Source organism: Medicago truncatula, chromosome 3 (genome assembly GCF_003473485.1).
Source record: "Medicago truncatula cultivar Jemalong A17 chromosome 3, MtrunA17r5.0-ANR, whole genome shotgun sequence".
Taxonomy (NCBI): domain Eukaryota; kingdom Viridiplantae; phylum Streptophyta; class Magnoliopsida; order Fabales; family Fabaceae; genus Medicago; species Medicago truncatula.
The window spans coordinates 36,213,864-36,240,315 of NC_053044.1; the positions used below are offsets into that span (position 1 = coordinate 36,213,864).

At 31.7% G+C, this 26,452-nt stretch overlaps 1 protein-coding gene across 1 annotated transcript; it reads right to left on the reverse strand.

Moving 5' to 3' along the window:
• Positions 1–4,602: 4,602 nt before the first annotated feature.
• On the reverse strand, positions 4,603–6,590 carry LOC11406790 (protein NODULATION SIGNALING PATHWAY 2). Its single transcript, NM_001424884.1, has one exon. The coding sequence runs from the start codon at positions 6,374–6,376 to the stop codon at positions 4,850–4,852; it is 1,527 nt and encodes a 508-aa protein (NP_001411813.1). The 5' UTR covers positions 6,377–6,590; the 3' UTR covers positions 4,603–4,849.
• Between the last annotated feature and the right edge of the window lie 19,862 nt (positions 6,591–26,452).

Sequence of the window (26,452 nt, forward strand, 5' to 3'; positions counted from 1 at the left end):
ACATGTGTGTTGAATTATTTATGGGATCTTGTTAACCGGTGCCCCACGTCACTAGTCAAGGAATCTATTAATAGAATTTTCTTTCTTGAAAATATAAACTGTCACTATTTATTAAGTAATAATTATATTATTTTTTAATAAAAACTTACTTAATTTAGTGCTTAACCAATACTCCAGGGCACTGATTAACATTCTCCTTATTTATTTTCTATGTCAATAATAGAAATAAGTAATTATATATACAATAAAAACCGGTTGATCAATAAAAACAAAAAACAAATTAAATTATATAAAGAAATGATATCAAATTGGGGGAGCATGAACCCTAATTTCTAAAATCCCAAATTTCTAAAATGATATTTGTAGAGTTCTTCCTGTATAGTAGAGATTGTGTAAGGACAAATTAGCAAAGACTCAAGATAAGGAAATCATTAATTTGCTAAGGCTTTGTTTGAGAGTTTGGAGGGGAGGGGAAGGTTGGGGGATAGAAATATAGAGGAAAATTGTGAAATCTTTCACATTTATTGAAAGAGTATTTTTGTAGAGAGTGATAAATTAATGCTTATGATTAATATATTTTTAATTTTAAAATATTATTACAACATATATTAAATTTGAAAAATTCATATAAACCCTTCTCCAATGCAATTTTTGAGTTTCCCAAATGAAGAGAGTTTTATATTTTGAAGAAAAATAAGTCCCCAAAGCTCCTCCTTCCAATATTTTTTATTTCTTCCACTTACTCATTTCTTTTTTTCTAAACCCTCTCTCATCCCTTTCCCTCCAAACTCGCAAACAAATCCTAAGAGAAATTGAGTAATAGCAGAAATTGTGGGAGGAGAAGAAATGGGAAACACATGGTGATCATTTTCATCAACTAATGCCCATAAATTGTGCGATTTTCCTCTTATGTTTTCTTCAATAGAGTTGTTGCTCATTTTCATCTAACAAAGTCTCTGTACATGTGATCAATCAACTTTACAATGAAATTTATTTCCAATTTCAGTGTTATTTGTTTAGTTAAGCACTAAAAATAAGGAAAATAAGGGATCGGGAGAAAACTCATACAATTTAGGGTTAATGGTGTTTTCCTCCTGTAAAATATTTTTTTTTGGTTTTCATCCTTGTAATTTGAAGATTTTTTAGTTTTGGACCTTTAATGAAAATTTCACCCCCTGTAATTTGAGCAAATTTAGGTTTACCCCTTGTAATTTGAGGAAATTTTGGTTTACCCGCCTGTTAATTTGAGCAAATTTCGATTTACCCCCTGTCATATCTTCGATTTTGTACAGTCAAAATTCATGAAGGTCCAAAACAAAAAATCTTCAAGTTACAAGGACGAAATCCAAAAAAAATATTTTATGGGGGGTAAAACCGGAAATGACCAATATTACAGGGGGCTAAAACACTATTAACCCTACAATTTATTAGGTGCTTTTTATATGCCTCACTAACTTTACATCATTATTCAAAAGTAATTTATTACATCTTTTGAAAGTAAGACCAACTTATACATATTTTATTACTTCTTTTAAATGTAGGATCCGTTAGTTGCTCAGGAGAGAGTGGATCCTTGTATAATTGTTTGTTAACTAATATGTACCCATTTTTTGTTCCTCCAATATGGTCTTTAACCGTGAGTGATCATTGTTAAATAAAGGAACCCCTCCTTGAAGATGCTCTAATGTGAGTATGAGAAAGAAAATTATCACTAAAACTATCTCAAAATGGTTGTACAAATATCATTTCTCAATAAATTATTATAATCATGATATTAGGTTAGCAAAACATTGTTTGTAGACATGTGACGAACCAATGGTGGTCCTAACTTTTCCACAAATAATCCAAAGGTAAAATAAAGATGGCTTAAATATGTCATTGATTTATGCACTTTCATCATATTTTAGCATTTGTCCCCGCACTTTTTTTTTATTTGGCATTGAACCCTATACTTTATAAAAATCATTGTTTGACATTAGTCCCAACATTTTTTTTTTTGTTTGGCATTAGTCCTTAAACCTACACTTTAGTCTATTTGGTAACTTTGAATAATTATAAAGAACCTCTCAATGATATTTTGCCAATGGGGTGTGGGTGTTACAAAACTTTTAGAAAATATGATCCAAACCTCTAATACATCAAAATTGCAACTATTTATGGAGAAAATAAAATAACTTCCTACATTTAAGATATTGACAAGTGTCTTATGAAGCATTCGACAACAAAATAGTTTAGTCGAATTCCACTTAATATGGCTAACTTCGACAAATTATGTTCTATGCCGGTCAAAATGAGTTTTCTTCTTCTATTCAAATTCTAACATTAAGACTTTCTCAATGCCATAAATTTTATAAATTTGTATCAACAAACTCACAAGTATTTGGTTTTCTACTAAAACCCAAGTGTTGTTCTTGTGTAGAGAGTGTAACTCATCATTCATGGCGACAATCTAGTTTCGAGCTTCCTTGTTGTTGATAGCTTCAGTATAATCACTTGGAAATTATTTGACAAAACCCTTTCCAAGAGATAGCCTTGCAAATCATCATCCACATCGCCATGTTCTTCAATTTTTGTAGGACAATTTCTGCAAACCAATCCAAAATGTACCAGGGACCGGTACGTAAGTATCAATTTGAGGTTCGAAGCATGCCAAGATAATTATGTGACTATGGTGTTGTTACATTTGAATTTAACATCAAGCACCTAACCTTTACCATAACAGTTCTATTCATCCTCGTAGTGAGTCCATTTTGTTGTGGAGTTCAACTAATAGCTTTTTGCATGGCGAATCCTTTCATCTTTACAAAATTGATTGAACTCGTTAAAACAAAATTCAAGTTCATTACCGGCTAATTCTTAACTTCTTTATTTTTCTTCTATTTTAATTTTCAAAGAGTACATCATATCTCTTTAAATTTCACAACTGCTTCATTCTTTTGCTTAAATATGAAAACCCATACCTTTCATGATAAATCATGAATCAGTGGCGGAAAGTATTGAGCTACATTGTGTGATTGGAATCTTGTTGGCCCCCCAAAGATCACCATGGGCATACTCCAAGCTTCTTATGGAACGATGAGCAACAATGTTGAACTTCAGCCTCTTAGCCTTCCCAAGTATGCAATATGCTTATAATTTGACATCAAGCACCTAACCTTTTCCGTAACAGTTTTATCCAGGCATAATCAGAGCCAAACATTTATGAGCGTCATTCCTAACGGATCATCCATCACTTCCAACGGCCCCTATTCAATGCCTAAAAAAACTCTCATTCACAACCATGCAAGTTGCACCATCTTCCCACTAAAAATACATCTCACTCTTGCTCTCTTATTGACTTGAGTGTCAGAGTATTTGCATATATAGTCTCCTAACATCCATCTCGATGGATGTTGTTCAAGCTCGGCCAATCGATTTCAATCACATAAGATTGGGATAAATATTTTAAGGATTTGAAGTTGATGTGGAGGAACAATATACCATAAAAAATTCAGTTATTTGGGTGGAGGAGATCATTGCTAGGGAGATTGTCGACTCGTGATGAGCTAGCTAAACATGGTGTTATTCGAGTTGATCATGACTTAAATTATGCAATGTACTTTAGATATAAAGAATCATGCAAACATATGTCGTTGTCTTTGCGATTTTGTGCATAAGGTATGGATGGAAATATTTAAATGGATTGATGATGAAGAATTTCATGAAACTTGTTTCGATCCACCCTCAAGTACGCACGTCGCGTTATATGAAGTATTGCCTGCTTTGAGTGGAAGCCTTTCATGGTTTTGTCCTTTATAAACACCGCCTTGTTGGGTTGTATATAAATTACTCTTAGCCTCGATTTCCAAGCAATATGAGAATTTAAAGTGTGCCATAAGAGTTGCACCCAAGTCAAGGATAAGTGAAGTCGTCAATGCTATGTTCCATCCTCAAGTACGCCACATCGCGAGGTATTGTTCGCTTTGAGTGTAAGCCCTTCACAGTTTTATCCTTTATAAAAGGAACCTCTTAGAGTGAGAAGTGCCGATGTTGTATATAAATTACCCTTAACCTCAATTCGCAAGCAATATGGAACTTTACGATGTATTGCAACAAAACTAATTCTTGCTCCACTTCTTACAATTTAGCATGCTTTCTAATGCAAATAAGGTTAAAAAGAGTGAAAAATGATATTTTTTAACGGGCAAGTGGGAGATGTTTCTAAAGTTGAAAAACGCTATATATTCTTTTTAACGTGCAAGTGGGAGATCTTTCAAAAGTTGATCATAGGAATAGCATCAAAGTTATTTCTTGGTTTATTATTTTAAGAACAAAAAATTTGGCCTAGCATTTTCTTGTTGGTGCAATAACCCTTTAGCTTGTATGTTTAGTGGTTGACTCTCCCTTTTTTTTTAAGTGGTTGACTCTCTTTCCTATGAGTTTTGAATACCCTTGCATCTTTTGCTCCCATAGTTTTTTCAGTTTATCGATTTCGATCCTCTTTGTTTTGAGCAATTTGAACCTCTCACGTTTACACCTGATCATCTAAAACTGTGCTATAAAACCAGCATATATATATAGAAGTAAAAAACTAAACTAAAATATACATTTTATGAAATTAATTTCATGTGAGAATTTTTTATTACAAACCAAAACGCACACACAATCAGACATCAGTCACATTTGTCAACAAAATTTAAGATCCTTCAACGATCAAAAAACTACCATAAGTGGAACTTAACATGAGACATTAAACCAATAATTGTTTCCATTTTTAGAGGGTCAGTAAATAAAAAACAATTAGAAAGGCACATGGCATGAATAATTGATTGTTTAGCTAGTATAGATTAGCACTTAATTAATCAGCATCCTATAAATCAGAATCTGAAGAAGAACAAGTCCAAAGGGAAGCAGAAAGCAAACGTCTTGATTTCCAATCCAACACCAACTTATTACTACCCACACCCACCTCTTCAACCCTATACCCATCATTAAAAAGCCCTAACAACAGCTTTGCTTGACAATGATTTGCAAAGCTCACCGGAACTCCCCTAAACCCTACCTCACCTAACCACTCCCCCCATGACCTTCTCTCCTCTTCACCACCCGTTCTATATATCCGGCCCAACGAGCCTGCAATTCTAGGCCCAAAAAATACCCTCTCCACCAAAGTCCGGGCCCGGTTCTGCATCGGAAAACCAGCCTCCAATGAATCAAAAACCGCTGAATAATGATGAAGTGAGTCCATGAACCTTTCCACAAACCCACCAATAACAGAACCAACTTCTTCTTCAACCAACGTCACAAGCTTTGGATTCAACGTTTTTGCTCCGTTTAAAAACGAAGCAACTGATTCCGGTGCACGGTAACTAAGGTGAGGTAAATTCAGCATGCAGTTGAAAACCAAAGCCTCTCCACGTACAAGCTTTAATGCAGAAGGACGGAAAGTTTCATCGGAGTCTAATCTGCAGTGATGAAAAGAAAATGGTTGTCCGAGGGAAGCGGCAAAGGAGGTTAATCGCCTGCCGGTTTCTTGTACGGTGGCGATTGACCTCCGGCCGGTTCCTGTCCGCGATAATGCGGTTATCCGAAGATGTGGACCGTTGTTGTTGGAAGCAAGTGATTGGATTAATGAGGCCCATTGGACCCCTTCCATGATATCGTAGTCGATGACATGGACGCGGCGTTCGTGGGCCACGGCTTCGATGATGGCTTGATTGGCTGTGAAGTGGCCGAATTTGACGTAAGGTGACATGTCTTGAAGTAGTTGGAAAGCAGCAAGTGTGTCGTTTTGGTTGTCGTGGGGACCATTTGTGGTGAGGTAATGTTTGTTGTTGTTGTGGTGATGGTGGTTATTATGCGCACCCCCAGCACCTTCTAGTAGTCCATGAAGGGCTTCGGTGAAATGAGCGGCAAGTCTCTCCATGTTGGAGCCGTTAGCATGTTGTGAGACTAATTCCTTGAGCCGGATCAATATCACTCGAGCTAAGTCACGGTTTTTGGTTGAACCGGTTAAGGCTTCCGCGCCAGCCATCAATAGGTGCACTAGTTTTAGCCCTTTTGAATCATCACCAACTTCATGCGTTTTTATTGCCGTTGTTGTTGTTGTGGTTGTTGTTTCCATTTCTTCTTCTTCCTCATCCGTGGTTGTGGTGGTGGTGGTGGTTGTGGTGATAGATGGACTGAGCTGTTCGAGGACAGTTGTTCTGTCCTCGATGATGGTGTCCATGAGGTGGTGAAAGTCATCTGGGGCACCTGTAAAGGTGTCCCAGTTGACGATGGGAGACCAGTGGTTCCAGGTGCAACCATAATCCTCGTCGGAAGTAGGGGTGTTGGTGAGGGAGCTGTGTCCAGAGAAGTGGAGGTCATTGATGGCATCCATGTCCATCAAATCCATGGTATAATTAAGTTAGGTGTTTAAGAGAAAGAGATCAGCAAAATATAATATATAGTTAGGTTTGTGTATATTATTATTGAGTTGTGGTTTGTTGTGTGGTGAGGGAGAATGAATGGTATGGGAAGAGGTTTATAAAGGGGTTGAGAGGTGATGGAGAGAGAGAAGAAGGATTCAGAGGATGAGACAGTGGAAGTCCAAAAACTGATTGGTAAGTTAAGGGAATATTGTTATGTGCGCTGTTGTCACTAACAACATGACCTCCTACCTGATGTGAATGCAAATTATTTTTAAATATTTTATGAAATAAATAACTTATAAAAGAGTATATTCGTAAATAATTATGACTGCCGTTTTTTATTTATACTCCAACTTTGTCTTGCTCTTGATTTTTTTTTTTTTAATTTTATAGATTAGCATAGTCACTATACCTATGTAATTTTTTTTCAATTGCTCATAAGCCCCTTGAGTTTATACATAACTTTTTACGAGCCTCAAGTTTCCATCTATCTCACCCAGCTCATAGTTTGGTTTGATGTTTATCCATTTGACTTCTCAAATAATCAATGTCTGTATATTTAGAGTTGTTAATTAATATTGTTTTTTTTTTTATTATTTAAGTCTCATCACATAATGGAACTAATAATCAAGGGTGAGTAATGGACAAGTTGAGTGTTATATTATACACAACTATAACTCGTTTTCAATGTTGATCAGATCAATTCTTTATGCTCCAATATGATTTCAGATCGGACAAATTTGATGGTTAATTTGCAAGTAAATGAGATTAGCACTTTTTTTTTTTTGAGGAAAATGAGATTAGCACTTAACGAGTCTTCAAATTGAGTTGTATATATTTTTTTCACCCATATGACTGATGGCTAGACGGTATAAGAGTAGATGTTATTTTTTTATTTTTGTTTCTAATATTTAATTTTTAATTGAGTGCTGCTACTTGCAGCCAGAAATATTCTCACGAATTGATTGCAAATCAACTAGGATCGTTGATATTCTATTAAGCGGAAAACATGGAAGTGGAAGTGAAAAGAAAGAGGACCTACTCCAGTTATAATTTGCAAGTCGTGAAGTATTCGAAAAAAAGTTTCGCTGAAAGTAGCATTTTCCTTCTTAATTAAATACTTTTGAGCATGATCACAAGTCCTCGTCTTTGAAGTGGCTGCTCTCTTGTTTCAAGCCATCGAAATGTTCAGAATGATGAAAAATATTATAAAATGATTCCTACAGACGGTGTCAGTGATTTAGAGTGGACCTGAAGACGAAACCGAGAGTTGGTTAGAACCGGTTTAAGATGGCGTTAGTAATCCACGAGAGAGTTGTGTACCTATAAGGACTCGAACAGTCAAGTCAGTGAGACTTTTAGGCGATTCTAGAAGTTTAATCACAACTGAGAACCTACCTACACTAGAGGTCATTGACCTTTTATAGGTGACATGTACGGAAAGCTTTTTCCATGACAGTTTCTGCGTTACTTAGACCCTAGTGATATTCGTAAATCATTAGAAGATGATCATTCGTCATGTTAAACACGATGTAGTTCATTTGATTGAATCATAAATCTTTTACAGATTAGACCTTTACCCATTCCAAAATAAGAGCTAAACTTAAGAAAGAGGTATTTTGTAGAGATCAAGATCATATCTAACTCAATAACTAATTACATGAGCTGAAAATTAGACAATTAACATTAGAATGGGGAATGATCGAGATGCATTGTTTATTATGTCCTACCGTTTTATTCTTAGAGGAAACAGACCATAACATTTTGTAGTTCAGTTGGAAAATAAATTAAGTATGACTAAGGATTTTTTACTCAAAGATTATTGAACTTAGATACTTTTGATCAATTTAAGTTTTATAAAAATTCATTAATTATTTGAGTTCAACCACATAATATATATAAAGTACATATCTTGATGAAATGGTATAATATAATATTCTAAATAAGAGGTGAGTATACGGTTTAAAAAAAGGTGACCATGTATACCTTAAATTAATTTAAATAAAATTTAATTAGAATATTTCTTGGATTAGGGATTAGCTAATCAAAAGGAGCAAAACATGCACATATACATGACAGAATCATGACCAACTGTGTAAAATGGCAAAAGTGCAATGGAACAAAAAAAAGGAGAGAGATAAAAATATCTTGCAATGCACTATAGGAGGAGTGTTGATATTATTTATTAATTACGATGATCGATGTCCTCACACAACATATAGAAAACATCAAAATGAAAGCTATGTTTAGTTTAAAAGTTTAATTTTAACCACACATACGATACATTACGAACAAGAGATACAAGAACTTCACTATCTCTATATCAAACGAAAATGTTAAAATAAAGTTTGTCGTGCATATCCTACTGCCTTTAACTATATTGTAACCGTCCGTATAGTACTAGGCACCATCTCAATGGCTGAGATTCTCTTGATTACACGTCATTACTTTGGGAATGTTTGCTCTTACGCCATTGCTCAACGTTTCCAAGGTAATTCCATTTGGAAGTTCAAGGTTTGTATTTGAGGAACAGTTGTGGTAATAAAAAAAAACAGATTCCCTTTCCGAAATTTCAACTGTTAGAATGAAAAATTGTTTACTACTTATAGTAGCATTTTTAAACTCTCGTACTAGAATACTCTATCCATCCTAAAATATAAGCAAAAATAAGTTAACATAAATTGATCTATTTAATACAAATTTTAATCTAATTCACAATCAATAAGGTAGTACTACACATGCTATAGCCGAAGACATATGCATATTTGATCAAACTTCGTAATCAAACACCGTGTTTTATTGTTTGCATTTTAAAACAACATATCTTATGTACATGTTGAGGTTCTATTAATTAGTTTATTGAAGTCTACAATTTATGCAACTCGGATAGAAAGGCTAAGTATCTCTCACATGATAATTTCACGCGAAATCTCCACATAAGGAAATCAAAATAAAAACATTGTCTTAGTGATGTCAAAAACTTGTTGGTAAAAGTCAAAACAACATATATAGTTACAACACTGCCACTATATGTTATGAATAAAGTTTTCGTTAAGATTAATATAAGTCAGTAAGGTTAGGTGGTTAGGGTTTGTTGGTAGTCGGTTAATTCTCAATGAACTCTCTCTCTCTCTCTATATATATATATATATATATATATATATATATAAACATTTTCATTTTCATTGTTATGCACGTAAAGACTCTAAGCATGATAGTTTTCTCCTGCTAAAGGAGAAGAAACATGTATATAATTTTTTATTCATTTTTCGTTATCAGCCTCGACTCCACCCATCTTTTCGACCACTATCACCCCATGTCTATAGACACCCCACCCTATCGGGATGGGGGGGGGGGGGGGGGGGGTGGGTCACGATAACAATTAGATGAGAAAATGTCTCTAGTAGTGAAACCATCGATGCAGAAGGTTGCACTCCACAACTCACAAGCTAGTTATGCAGGACGATAAACAAACTTAAAAAATAAAAAATGCAATTATGAAATAGAGTGAATCTTGTCTATATTTTGTAGGTTTAATTACACTTTTGGTCCTTGCATTTTGACCAACTCTTGAAATTGGTCCTACCTCTTTTAAATTGAACAAAATCGTCCCTAAACTATATGTTTTTTGCAGTTTTAATCGTATCTCCCTATTTCCAACTCTAGAAACGCACATAAATGACAGTTTTAGTTCAATCACCTATGCTCAACCATGAAATAAACAAGGAATAAATCATGTGGGTACAAGGAATCTACTTTGTTCAGCACACAAACCAAGAAAAACCCTAATTTCTAAGACATGTTTCAGGTATATAACATGTCTCGGAAATTAGGTTAGTGTGCTGAATAAAGTAGATTCCTTGTACCCACATGTTTTTTGTTTTGTTTATTTCATGGTTGAGCATAGGTGGTTGGACTAAAACTGTCATTTCTGTGCGTTTCTGGAGTTTGAAATAGGGAGATAGGATTAAAACTGCAAAAAACATATAGTTTAAGGACGATTTTGTTCAATTTAAAAAAGATAGGACCATTTTCTTGAGTTGGTTAAAATGGTATGACCAAAAGTGTAATTAAGTCTATTTTATATGATATTATTCTATAAGCTTTGAAAGTGATATACGGTGGACCATAAGTCATGATCCACCCTAAAACTATCTAAAATTCATATATATTTAGATTTGCAAATTATTTTATTTGAAGAAAATCAAATAAAAAAATTGAATTTTGTTTGTTATTTTTCTAAATTATGGCAGATACTACTATAAAAGAATAATATGATCAATACATTAGATATTTTTCATTAACAATATCGAGATTTTTCATTAATCGAAGAGCTGTGTTAGATATAGGTTCTCTTGTTGATGGGTACAGTTCTATTTTTTAATGAAGGTGTATCAATTAGAATGACCCTTCACTGATCAAGGTATCTGTTTAAGATTCAATACTCGTCACTAGACTAATTATCATAGGTATTTTTTTATAATGAGGAAACATAATTAATGTTGTCTACCTCTAAGGGCACAATATTGTTGATAACTTATTCATTGACATAAATCACTATATTGAATTTTTAAATGATCACCCACGCCTATAGTTGCTTCATTGCATATTTCAGACAGAGAATAATTGCCGCGAATAGACGTGACAAATCAAGTTGTCATAACTAGATGTGGAAATTTCATTAAATTAAGTACCAATTTATGTCAAATATACAACTATAGCACCTTGAAATATTTGTGAAGGGACGAAAATAGATCTATTAGCAGGCTCCGCAAATCACGTAAATTAACACGTTGAAGAGGTATAGTATGATATGATATACACATTGCCTTTCATACATACCTAAAAGTTATTAGTATTTATAAAGTATAAACACACTTCCTATACTACCAATGATAATCAAGTCATAGTTTTTTTTTTTTTTGAGAGCAAAATAATCAAGTCATAGTTCAAACCATTCGTGATCAGTTACGTACATATACTTGTACCAATGGCATTGAAAAAGACTTATTTTGATTTGCCACACATGTCCATTTGCTACAAAAATCCATTTTATACTTTTTAATAAAAGTCGATTATTGATTGCATTTGGTAACCCTCTTATATTTACATATTTGGAAGTATATCAATTAAAGTAAAAATACATATAAATAAAAAGTTTGAGTTTGAATCTCTTTGTTTTTTTGGTGAATTTGAGGTTTGAATTGTAGAAACATTATACTTATTTAATTTAATTTATTTATATTAGCATTTGGTTAATTTTATTTAGCATTATTGTTTTCTTTTTTATTTTTTGCTTATAAAATTAACCAATGATGCTAAAATAAAAAGAAAACAATGATGCTAAAATAAAATTAATCAATTTGAATTGGTTTTGGAAGATGGCTATCGAACCAACTTGTTTTTTTTTTTGGATTAAATGAACTGAACACCTAATCAAAATTTGATTCAACCTCAACAAGTTTTAATTTGAACTAGTGGATCTAATCCAATTTTTAAAACATATTTTGAAAAGGGATAATTAACTTATGCTAATAGTTATTTATGTTAGTTACGATAATCATCGGGCTTTAACAGAATGTCATATACAAAACAAAAACCAATTTTTTTTTTTTTTTTTTTTTGTCAAGTAGTTTATTGGCTAAAGCTCACACAATTTAATTATGGAGAAGTGGAGTGTCCGGAGTTCGAACCCCGACCCCTGCATATAAAATGCGATATCCCTACCAATTAAGCTAAGTTCACGGAGATACAAAAACCAAACTTTATTCCACTGTGTCGGCTACATCATTATATTATATCATATATATTCAACTTATTAGATCTTTAGGTTTCCCTAAAAAAATAAAAATAAAAGATCTTTAGGTTTTTTTAATAGTTTCTTATAGCTTTTCTTGGTTTTTGTTTGTCCAATGTGATTTGACTATCCTTTATTACATTTACACCTCATTACATAATTTACATATATCTTCTTACGTGCATGAACCATCCAAGTTAGATCTTTCCACTATCTCTGACCTTATTTATAAGAAAATTTGGTGATATTTCACTTTTCTAATATTTATAAATTAGTTTCTTATACCTTAATGAATTTGTCTATTTTAAGTTAGTGGATGTAAAATATTTAAAGTCAGAGTCATTTTTGAAATAACCTTTTATAGTCATAACATTAAATAGTTTACATTGTAGTATATAAAAAGTTGCAAAACAGCTTATATTTAAGAATGAACAAACAGATGTTCTGAATGATATCCATACGCTGTACCTTAATCATTTTAATCAAAGCAATGAGAAATTTAGATGCTCAACAATTACTATGAAATCCCAGTAGCAGACATATATATGGAAATTACTACATTTTGTAGATTTAAACGGTCATATGCTTAACTACCAAATACCTTTCTTTACTTTCTTGCTCTCATTGATTGGCTTAAGTGAAAAGCCTATCCTATCTCTTCTTAGTTTTGTCTCTAGAAGACTATGAACAAATGTGGTATTTGCATACTACATAATGAATTTATTACTCCTTATGCATAAGCAAAATAAATCAATTGCGCACTACTTAACAATAGAGAGAAACATCATGTGTGAATTTGATTGGGGTTTTCTCATTTGTGGGATTTGGGATTAGGGCTTTTACCATCGAACATGCAACTCTCAAAGCCGCGTTAAGCAAAGTTGTAAAACACGAGATAAAATGTGGTTTGACAATCGACATGCTTTTATACTATGGAAAATGTTAATTTGTGCCCTTAAGACACAAGTTTATAAGCCAAATGTAGAAATAATGTATTGGAATCTGTGCATTAAATTTAATCGTTAATGTTTTAATGAATTGAATGCACAAAGTTTAAGAAAATATTTCTTTTTTTGGATTTCTTAACATGTGCCCTTAAGTTAACACTACCCTTATACTATTTATGTTTGACATTTTTAGCTTTCTAACATCTGAGATTGTTGACAATCAACAATGTTATGTCTCATAGATCCATTAATGTTGTGTTTAAATAAAAAGTTTTGCAAGTGACTCAACTTGTTTCCCAACTGCATTCCATTCCTATGTAACTTTTTTATTTATGATATATAAAAGTAGAACGAGACTTTAAATACAAATTGATCCAAAATAAAACTGTAACCAATAATAAAACCAAAAAAGAAACTCATAAAACCAAATATTATTGAATGTTTTTAGATGTCGTTTTGTGGAAACCACTCGGATCATGGGACCATCTTTATGAATCTAATTCAAGTTTATTCAAATTAATTAAAACTGCAAGCCGCTCAAAACCATATATTATTGAGTGTTAATAGATGTCCTTTTATAAGTCTTCTTGAGCTTAGCTCAGTTCGAATTCCGACAAAAAAAAAAAACATGTCCTTTAATTTGTAAAGATCGTACAGTGGTTGGACAAGATTTCGAACTACTTTTTTTAAACTGAATATAACCGCGTATGTAAATTTAAATATTTGTTTGTTTATCAATATGAGATGTTAAATTAATATATTATTTGTTTGTTATTGGTTTTTTTAATTATACTTATTAACTTAATCTATATTTTTACTCTTTCATATTTTCAAACATAAACACTCATTGTTATTTGATAATGTTATTTTTTAGGGAAATGTTAAAGAGTGTCATTAATGCATTGGTTAAGGAAATAAAAATAGCAATATTATGTTGAAAAGTGGTAAAAAATGGTCAAGTCAACTTCTAAAAAGGTTAGAAATTGTTGTTTCCAATACAAAGCTACTAATTTTAGTTACAATAACAAGTGTCCTATTTTTTATATGGTTTTGTTAACGAGTGCCCTAAGGGCACTCTTTAAGGATTCCTAATAAAGAAATTATTCTTTAAAAAAGGTAAAAACTCTAATTTCCAATGCATTAGTTTCATAAATTTTGACAAAAACTTACTACTTAAAGTTACTAAATAATGTCCTAAAGGTACTAGTCAACATTTCCCTGTTTTATATTATTTGCTAGAATTTTTATTGAACTTTGATTGTTTACAATTGTATTGATAGATTTTTTTCAGAGTTTCAATTGATCAACCGGAAATTGATATAAACTAAACTTCATTTAATTGCATCATAACATGTTTTTTTTAAGTGAGTCATCTAAACCGACCTAAACTACATGTGATTTTAATTTTTTAATCAGGTGATTTTTTTTTTTACCACAAAATCATTGGGGTATAAAAATTACTATGTGGAAATAAATTGACACCACATATTCAGACAACTAATTACTTATATAAGTACTTTTTCCTTCTTAAAAAAGTTATAAGTACTTTTTCCGTTTCACAATAAGTTTAACTTTATCAAAGAAACTTTGTTTTAAAATGACTATAATTTTTTACTATTCAATGTAGGATTATGTATTATTTTTTCCTTTTGATCAATTTTTTTCCTTCCAATTATATCATCTAATTATTAGCGTGTATAATATTCTCAAAATTTATATTTCTTTTATCATTTATGATCGTGAGAAATATATCAATAATGTTCATATATGTCTTATCTCAATTGACAAAAATGGTAAAATTATTAGGCCGTGATCAGAGTACGAATCTTGGTTCCTCTAACTTTGTGTGTGAATTTCAATAGTTATTTATCATTTTGTTTATTTAAAAAGACATCAATAATGATAATTTAGTAAAACTATTACGTCTTTTTAACAATTATAATATTTACAACTATACACACACATTCATATACAAATTTACAACTCCTTCCCCTCAAAAAAGAAATGAAAAATTTACCTACTTATACTCGGTCGGCAAATATGAACCCAAGAAAGCCCTAAAATCCTAACCGTGCGCAATCTTTTCTGAAAATGACAGATATACATCAGCTTACAACTATTAAGTTAAGTCCCATTTGTTATATGATCACGCCAAGAGCTAGCACTAAATAATTGGTTACAACTCATGTATGAGATTGTGAGAATACAATAGTAGCAATTATATGTATTAATAAAGTCAACGGTTGATTTGATGTGAGTGACTTATGGGATTATCTTAGCCAATAAAGCGTTGAAAGAGTTATCTAATCCAATGGCCGGCATGTTTCTCAAAACCAGGCAGTCTCATTTTTGAGAGGCAGTTTCCCCTTTTATGAGGCATAACCCCATTAGGGCGGCAAACAATACTGGTCATTAATGAGGTTGTTAATATGTCTATTTAGTAATCTCACGTTAGGTTAGTTATTATTCAGTCTAGAATATGTATGTGCCATGTATATCATTCATTCATTCACTAATTAATTATGGAAAATGCTAACAAATGCTTTTAGGTCATTGTTTAAGAAATTAAAAGAAGAAACTTTGTATTTATCACTTTAGCATGTGTTTGCGTTATATTTTCAAAATAATTTTTTTTTTTTTTTTATGAATTGCTTAAACAATATCATTAAAACATTTGTTAGCATGATCATAATATGAGAAAACTCACATCGATAATATCTTTTATCAATGATATGTAAGTATTTTTGTTAAGTTTATGAAACCTTGAATCTTGTTCTAATCTTGTTAGTATTGAAGTCTAATTCATCTAAACTTTTATTACAAGATTAAAAAAAATTGATTGTTATCGTAAAATGACGTATAAGATGAGACATTTTTTGTTGTTGCTGGAAAAACTTATATCGTGGAACATAGAGGTACTTCACCACTTATATATTATTCTTAACACACTATTTTATATAAAAAGCAATATAACTGATTATTATTTTAATAAGCATGCATTGCCTTAAATGTCACTTTTTTAAGGGGCTTAAATGTCACTTATAATGAGAAGGTGGAAGCACATAATATATGAGTAAATTTCACTCCCCTCCTCTTTTAAGTTAAAATATACACTTTACTTTCTCAATTTTTTATTTTTTTATTTTTTTATTTTTATTTTTTTATGTTAAAATTTATACTCCCCTCCCTTATAAGATGTTTGAATTACAAACCACTCCCTTAATAATTAAATATGCATTACACTTTAATCTATTTGAACATAAATAAATATTCTTATAATATATATTAATTTTGAATCACCATTTAAGAAAAATTAATTCATTTCTCCCCTCAAAAAAAAAAAAATTAATTCATTTCTTTATAGTTTAAATGTCAATGATAATTAAATTGAAATATATTGCTATTGATTTTATAAATTATTTTTTGCCAGATTATTAGAAATAATAAAAAAGAATATTGAGGGAGTAAAATGTAGATTTTAACATAAGAGGGGAGGTGGATGTAATTCAAGCTTCTCTTAGGGGAGGGGAGTGAAATTTTTTCTAATATGTTTTGAATAAGAGGGGAGGGGAGTGTATATTTTAACTTAAAAGGGGAGGAAAGTGTAATTCAAGCATCTTTGAGGGGAGAGGAGTGTAATTTACTCTAATAATATCTACATTTGAAAATAATATTGATATACCCATGCCTTTATATAACTTTTTTCTATGGGATGTATATATAACTTCCTTTTTTAATAAAACTATATAACTTTCTTACAGGTTTAAAAAAACATCACATTGTTTGACTTCAGATATATAATTATTTTCACTTTAAAATATAACAAAGTGATCTTTGATTCTTTTCCCCCTATAATACTATACTATATAAGGAACGGCTGAAGTGAGAGGAGTTATGAATTTTTTTTTTTTTTTTGAATAAAGAGTTATGAATTTTAAATATTTGATCTTTACATAAATAAGTAGGTTCGATTTAATTTTTATTAAATTCATTACTGAATGTAGTAGTAGCAACACCATAAATCATAATACCATGCTCCCTCTGTTTTATATTGACGTCGTCTGCTTAAGATATGTTTTCTTAGTGGTAGTAGGAGTTGGACATTGTAATTTGAAAGATGGGGTTTAAATTTTCTCGAGTATGGTTGTAAACTTATAAGAAAAACAACAAATAATTCATTGGTTTATTTTATTGAATTCTGTATCAATACATAAAAGATTACATTGATTACAACAAATTATTTTCATTTTTGACTCATTAACTTGTGCCTTAAGATAATGATTTTAACTCCACAGTCCATTCTATTTTGGACTGATAAAGGCTCTTAGCTTCCTCAAACTGTTGAGGATGACCTTGTTTGCTTATTCAACCTACTCGTTTGCTTGGGCGTGTTCAACTGAGGCAAACTTTAGTTGTATCTCGAGCTCATCACAGAAAGCCCTGAACCTCTGACTTGCAAATTGAATTTTATTTACCCGTGATGATGGTGTGGGGAAGCCCATACCAGTAAACTGAATTCTTGAAATAAACTTGTGCACCTTTTTCACTGTAATAGTGGACATAACTGCTAAGAGTGTGTCTCAGCATCAAAGATGTTTCATTTCTGGTAGGCATATTTCTGAGTGTATATTATCTGCATCGGAAGAAATTAATTTGTTGAATAAGAAGACTTATGAATAATGATGATAACATGGCTTTAAAATTTGATATTCAGAAAGCGCTTCGTAATTTGGATTAAAAATTTCTAATAAAATGCCTCCATGGTTTTGGTTTTAGCCCTATTTTCTTCGGTTTGATTAAGACAATTCTCGAGTTTGCTAAGATTTCATTTTTGGTGAATGGTAAGCCTATGAAAATATTTTAAATGCAAAAGACTGTTAAAACAAAGAAGATTTATCGTCCTCTCTTCTATTTTGCATTGTTGAGGATTGTTTAGTAGAACCATCTATTCTTTAATGGATACTGGTAAGATCTCTTCAATGTCAAGTCCTAGAAGCTGTAATTCATCACTTACCAACACTATTTAGTGCTGATAAGATGCCTTTTGTTTATCTTGGAGCTCATCTCTTTTAATGGAAGCCTCATGCTCATCATCTGCAACCTATTGCAGACAAAATCATATGAAAACTATCTAGATGGAAAAGTACATTTTTTTTTTATCTATCATGGGAAGGGTCCAACTTGTGCAATCCATCATTAATTACATGCTATATAGATTTCAAGTTTATACTTGACTCAAGTATTTTGTGTGGTAAGGAGACATTTATACTAAGAACTTAGTATAAAATATTCATGTGACGACATATTTAGTTAACGTAAAAAATATGACATATTTTTCATTTTTTTTGTTGTCTTTTATCTTTTTCCAAACTTTTTGGTGAAGTTTACTAGAAAGGAGTACATGTAGTTGATATTGTAACAACAATTTAGAGAATATCTTGTAAAACAACTTATCGGCCGTCACACTCCCAGTTCATATTTAATTCTCATTTTACCCTCGTTCGTATTCTATAATTTAAAACTTTAAAATACGATTTGGGTCGTTCAATCCGAACTGTGCCATTATATCGTCAGGTTTAAGTTCTTATTTTCATTTCTACAATTGTGTTTTTTTTTTTTTACCTAAAACACTTCCAAACATCTTTATTTAGGTGTTCCTATCCTTCTTAAAAGATATAATAAGAACACCTTCAATTTTATCATTGACCATATGAGATAAAAACTCTCCAATTGGAAGGAAAATTCTCTCACTTTTGTCTAGTCTTCTCTTTCAAGCATGGTTACATTCTTTAAGCTATGATTATTCCTGCTTCAGTATGTGATGAAGCAGAGGGTATTTATACAAATGAACCCAAATTAATATTCTTCAATTTTTTGGAAAGTCCATATGTACCTGATGACAATCTTTCCCTGAAACTCTTATGCATGTACTAAGAGATTGTGAAGATGTTAAATCCTTTTGGGAAAGATTCATTAAAATATCTGGTACAAATTCTCTAGATCACTTGGATTCTGGGTGCGTTTGTTTTGGATTAATTTTGAAAAAAAATCTATTTTCACTCCAAAATGAAAAACTAATAGGATTAGCTTTTGTCAAAATTTATTTTTTCAAAAACAAGGAGGTAACACATGAACTAGCTAAAATTATTATTTTAAAAAAAGTGATTTTTTGGATAATAAACAAACACAAATAGCTTCAGATTTTATTTTTTAAAATCTCTAAAAAAAATCTCTAGATTTTTCTAATACAAAATCTATTTTTCTTAAAGCTAAAACAAACGCACTCTCTATCAAACAAGTCAATTAGTAATACACCCAGGATGTGGCCTACATTATTTGGCGTTGCTGTTTGGGAATTATGGAAAGATAGGAACAATCTGATTTTTCTAGGGTACTATTCTGTTCGAACTTTGAAATCTGAAATGTGTTCTTCAACATTTCATCTTCTAAAATCCAAAATAGACTCAGAGATGCTGAACTTTGATTTATCTCGGAACTTAGTTCGTCATTTTGATTTGTCTATGTATTTATGAATGTTTCAGATATGGACACACACCCTGACCGCATTAGAGATATCATGATGAGCATAAATGCCTCAGTTAGGAAGCATTGTGCGAGGAACGTTCTCAAGCCTGAGCTTCAGCCAACAGAGCCAGTGCACGAGTCACGACAGAAGGATGCTAAGTATGAGGAGGCGTTGGTACAACTTCAGGAGTCATATCATGATCACCTGGTGTTATATCAAATAAATGGAACTTCTCTATGTTGTCCTGGTTCATATTCTATAAGTCGAACAAGTATTCTACATTTTTTGTTAATAGAATCCAAAATATATCAATACACTGAAACCCAGTTACTTCGAAAACTATTTTATCGAGGGTTTGACACAATTCATATTTTATAACTCATAACATATATGATATATGGTTGTTAAATATGCAAACATGTTGAACCAGTTAAATCATTTTTTTTGTTTTAGTTGAATTATATTGTTGCCGAAGTAGAGTATAATTTAATGGTACTAAAATTCTTGTTATTTTGTCTTGATAGCTTTCGAATTCTACAATCTGAAACTCCAAAAACATGTTTCAGAATCTAAAATCAAGGCAAAATGAGAATTTTAGAGGACGTACGAGAGGAGTTGGGGCCGATAAGAAATTCTCTTTTATTTAGCCAAAACTGGGAAGGCCAGAACAACGTTCTTAGGCTAAAATAATTTTGGTCCAAAATGGGAATTTGCATGCTGGATAAATAAAACGGATGGACTATGCATGTTTCTTACCTAAAAAATTTGGTTGAATTAAGTAAGGTTTTCATAAATTTTGAAAAAAAATTAAATACTATATATGGATTTCGTAATTTAATCTCATTGAAAAAAGAAAAAAAGTTTTTCCTAGTTAATTGCCTGCAGAACCATTTCAACCACATCCAAACATTGTATATGAATGCCCATTTCAATTCTATTCAATTCCATTCATGGACCTTGTACGAAACAGAGCCGTCCCTGGGGAGGTGCAAACAGCTCTACCGAGCTGGGCCTCCCCAATTTTGGGGCCCAATTTTTTTTATATATAATGCACTGAAAATATAATATATATAGATAACATTGTAGTATTTTTTCCAGCATTATAGGGCCTTTTTTTGCCTAATTTTTATGGATTTGAGGTTTATATATCTTAAATACTATCTCCTCTTCTTCCAATAAGCTCTAACAACAAACATTATAATTATTCTTTAAAAATATAAAATAAATAACATTATAATTTTTTTTTGCTCTTTTTAAAAAATTGTATTTTTATTTTGACTAGGAACCTATTTTTATTTGAGAGCCGAGCCTCCATTTTTGTAGGGACGGCCCTGGTACGAAACATGATCTCAAAGATCAACCAGATAATGCAATTGTGACTGACATGCAGTGGCGGAGCCAGAAACTTTTAGTAGTGGGGGCAACAATTTAATCTCTATTTCCAAATTTAATCTTTAATATGTAAATATAATAAGTGATCCGATTAAATTGATTATTTTCATATACTTTAAGGACTAAATTGATGGATTCCATGTTTTATTTGTTGACAAAAACAGAAATTTATTTCATTTTTTTAGGCACAAATGGATTTTATAGTTTAAGAATTACTTATTATAATTTTATTGTTTATGAAATAAATTTAAGAATTATCTTCTTGAATTTTGAATTACTACGGTCTTCTTTCCCTAGTTAAAAGAAAGAACTTTAAGACAATAAATAACAAATTAATATTCAACATGTTTTTTGATTGCTCCAGATTGGTTAGAAACATTGTCAATCCCATCTAATTTAAACTTTTAAGTCTTACCATAGTATAGTATAGTAATCATCATATCATATAATTAAAGGGGATAAAAACCAACACCAACTAAGATGTTGAGGGCTGCAACTGCAAGGCATAAATATAAGTAATTATTTGTATAGGTGTGAGTTATGATTATACTATATATTTGTATACCAAATGAAAAGATAGTGGGGGCACCAGCCCACATACTACTCAACGTAGCTCCGCCCCTGCTGACATGTATCTCATATTGAATTAGTTCTGGTTGGTAGTCTATTTAATTGGAAAGGTGTGGAAAAATAATATTCCACGTTAAAGTGACACTTAAGTCAGATTTTTTTCCCCCTACAAATTGGTAACTAGAGTCTTGGTTGGTTCAATTTGTGTCCTTTAAATGGAGAAAAATTCATAACCAAATATGTTTAAGCTCAACTCTTCTAATTATCCACTTTGCAAGACTCTTCTGAAAGATACGTTAAAATGCAAAGACTTCAATGGATTTATATCCTCATGTAGAAGGTAAAATAGATGTCCAAAAAATGTGGCAGAAATTAGAATAGTTGTTTGAGCATATGAAAATACACCTTGTGATCCAAGATTCGACTTGGTGAGTTTTGCATGATAAAAATTGGAAATAAAAGAGTTTGTGAAGTTGTTGGTATGGGAGATGTTTGGGTTAAAACGAGTATCGGATGCAAGCTTCAATTGAAGAATGTTAGACATGTTCTTGATATTCATCTCAAATTGATGTAGGGTAAGGCTTTGGATATTGAAGATCACTAGTGGTAGAAAAGGAGCAAAGTATAGGTGAGTGTTGTTGAAGATGTACCTTTTGATTTGTGTGATCCACACTTCGGTCACTTAAGTGAGAATGGACTCAACATCCTTGCGAAGAAAAACTTTCTTTCGATAAAAGGTACACCTTTAAAAATTTGCACTCATTGTTTTCCTTTCATAGTTCTGGTTCTCTCATGAAAAATTGTTAAAATCCTTTTGGGGTTAAGCAATGAAGACTGCAATAGATTTGATCAATCTTACTCCTTCTATTCTACTTGATGGCGATGTTCGAAACAGAGTGTGGATAGGGAAATATGCATGTTATGGTTATTTAAGAGTGCTTGGTTGTAGAGCGTTTGTTCACATTCCAAGGTATAAGAGATCTAACCTTGATAGGAAATCAAAACAAATTGTTGTGAATTTGGACTCAAATTTACACCAATACAAACTAGAGTATTACTTTTGACATATTTGGTTTGGCTGAGAAACACGGGTAAATTACTCAAATGTCCATCGGCAGTTAATTGCCGAAATTTTAAAGAACCAGCTGCAGTTAACTGCCGAGGAATTTCAAACCTGAAATTAAATAAGGAAATACACCTAAATTTTCCTTAATTAAATTTAATTCTTTAATCCTTTTAAGGAATTATACATAATTATTTTTATGATTTCATTCATATGATTTTGTTGCCATAAATAAAGAAATATGAGAGATGAATAATATCTGCAATCGGTAGTTAATGGACCTAAAATGATGATTCAATAAAAAAAATGCAACAACAAAAACGTTACAAATGATAGAATAATTATATTTGTAATTATTAGTAATTAATTTCATTAATGTCTGTCATTTTTCATAGGTTTGACTAACCTATTATTACTTTATACTAATATTTCAGATATTAGTACTTTAATTAACATGAAAAATGCAACAACAAAAAATAAAAATGTTTGCCATCGGTAATTAATGGACCTAAAATGGTGATTCAATAAAAAAAATGCAACAACAAAAAACATTATAAATAAAAAGAGCATTTAAGTCCTCAAAAAACATTTCAATAAGTGTAAAAATTAAGCATTTGAATATTGTTTTGCAAATTACTTAAATAAAAAAAAAATTGTGCACAATTATTTTAATGTAGAAAATATAACAACATATTATACTTTAAAAAAAATCGTTGTGCACAATTATTTTAACGATTTATTATTATTATTTTTATTTAAGTAATGTGCAAAACAATATTCAAATGCTTAATTTTTACACTGATTTAAATGCTATTCTTATTAAGATATATACGCATAAGTATAATACTGCAATTGTTTCAAACGTAACAAAATAATGATTGAAACATTCAAAATCAATAAATATTATTAATGACAATTTATGATTTTTGTCAAAAAAAAAAAAAAAAAAGGTTTGAGGTTTCCTCGGCAGTTAACTACCGAAGTTTTCAGTTTTCCTCGGTAGTTTACTGCCGAAGTTTTCCTCGGTAGTTAACTGCAGCCGGTTCCATAATTCGGCAGTTAACTACCGAGGGGCATTTGGGTAAATTACTAGTGTTTCTCAGCCAATGGCAATGTGTCAACAACAATACTCTACAAACTATGATGTATGGAGCAATAGAAAGTAGTAACCAATTTCAAAAGCAACAACAATGATAACAACACCTAGATCTAATCTAGAAATCAAAGTGAAAAACCACAAGCAAAAGATAAAGAGATATGAGAAACAAACACACCAAAGATTGTTGACCCAGTTCGGTCCAACTTGACCTAATCTGGGGGATAGATTTATCTCTTCAATCCACTATCAAAGAGTTCTTACAAAGTGATACAAATGAGTTACAAGAAATTAGCTTAAACAAGCTCACAAAGAACAAACTAATTTCTACCCATTTTTTCAATCTCACAAAATACTCAATGATTTTCACTCACCAATGTGTTTACAATGTTTCCCAACCCAAGAGAACTCTAATCAAAGACCCTCAACCCTAAAGTTACCTCCTTTGATTTCCCAAGTTTTTCTCTCTTGAAGCTCTCTTGACCATTTTCTTCAAAAAATGAGCTGAAACACTTAAATAGTACACAGTGACAGACAAAATCGTGTCACGCCATCCAAAATCGTGTCACGATTGATGAGTACGACCAAAGGTACGACAACCTTATCCAGAAATCGCGTTACGCCTGCACAAATCGTGCCACGATTTTGCCTTCAGCAGGAACCATACGTTCTGCCAACAAAATCGTGTCACGTCACACCACTCATAATCGTGTCACGATTATGAGTTTTCTCAGAATCTCAAATTGAAGGCATAAACAACAACAATGTTTATTAATTGGTTATGGTCAAGTAGAGTTTGGGGCCCCAATTGACAATGAAATTATCAGAAGTTGTGATGTGATACATCTTGAAGACCAAAACTTGAAGATTTTGATAAATCTGATAAACATAAATATGATGCTCGAAGTTACATTGATGGTGTTCCTAAATCTCCCAATGGGACTTTTATTGATGATGGTGATATTCATGTAGATGTTGAGAGTGTTGTTGATGGCCATGTACCTCATCATGATGAGCCAGTTAAAGAAGACTCACCTGAGCCCACCAGTTGAACTTGAGTTGAAAAGGTCTATTAAAGAGTGTCAAGTTTCTTAGATATATCCTCCACAAGAGTATGTGACAATCATTGATAGTGGAGAGTCAAATCACTACCAAGAGGTAATTTCAAATATTGATAAAGAAAAGTGGTTGAAGGTCGCGCAAGAAGAGATGAATTCTTTGCATGAGAATCACGCATTTGAGTTGGTGAAATTGCTTAAGGGCAGAAAAGAATTCAAGAACAAATGAATGAAGAAGATAAAGACCGAAGAGAATAAGTCTCAACCAAGGTACAAAGCAAGATTGGTTGTGAAATAATTTAATTTTTGAAGAAAAATGTCTTGCCTTTGAAGAAATTTTCTCATTTTGGTGAAGATGATTTCTATTCGAGTCATTCTTGGCTTAGCATCTAGCTTGAACCTAGAAGTTGAACAACTTGATATGAAGACTATGTTTCTTCATGGAGGTATGAAGGAAGAGCTCTATATATATGGAGCAACCTAAGTGTTTCAAAGTCAAAGGTAAAGAAGAGTTTTTCTTTACATTGAAGAAAAGTTTGTATCGCGTAATGCTTGAGGCTAAGGAGGGAGGCTTGAGTCAAAGGTGAACAACTTGTAATGCTTGGTACTATCTATTCCAACAAAACACATCTTTTTGGTAGTTTATTCTATAAGATTTTGGTAGTCCATTCCATAAGATTTTTGTAGTTAAGCGTTCTTGACTTGGATCAATTTTTGGATAAGTGACCTTTTGGGAAGTCTCCTAGAAAACACGTGAATGAGAATAAAACATGCTGAAAAGACTATTATTAGTTTGTGGAGTCGGTCGAAAATTGAAGTAAATTTTGTTGAAAGTTTATCACCATAACTTCTTCATAATACCCCAATATCAAGGAAGTATACTCACAAGAGCTTATTGTAGGCAAAAAAATAATATAAAAAGAAAATAAAAGAGTTATGTTGAGTTGTCGATAATTCTTTCTCTCTTCTCTCTTCAGTTTGTGTTAATGATGTAGTATTTTTGCATCAAACAATTGTAAGTATTTATATCGTCTCCTCAGGGACTAGTGCGATATCGCGGACCGTTCGACACCAAATATCATTCCAAGTTAAAAGATAATTGGTTGTTTGTTTTAGTAACTAAATTGCAAATGATAAAATTGAGATTAATAGGGCGTAAAACTTGTTAGGATTAGAGTTCCTTGATCAAGCGTCACACATAACCTAATGACCATACATGGATTCTAGCTTTTCTTTGATATTATCACGTATCCCTCGACAACACTATTCGTGTCCAAACAATATTGTGAAATCAATTGTATCATTCAATCGTCGATGTCTCAAACTATTGAATGATTCAAGAGTCGATCTTATCGTTCAATCGATGATTTCTCAATCTATTGAATGATAAGAAAGCTTTAGGTTTGGATACACAAAGTGATTATCAAAACATCGATTCCATGTCTAGAACCTATGTTTTGATAGATGGTTATTCTAAACCTAGATTCAAAAGTATTTCTCAATCACAATTAAATCAAAGATAAAGATTAAAGTGCAAGAATAACATCAATATCAAATCAAATGCTAGAACCATATATTTATAGATCAAAAGATTACATGTTAAGCTAAGAT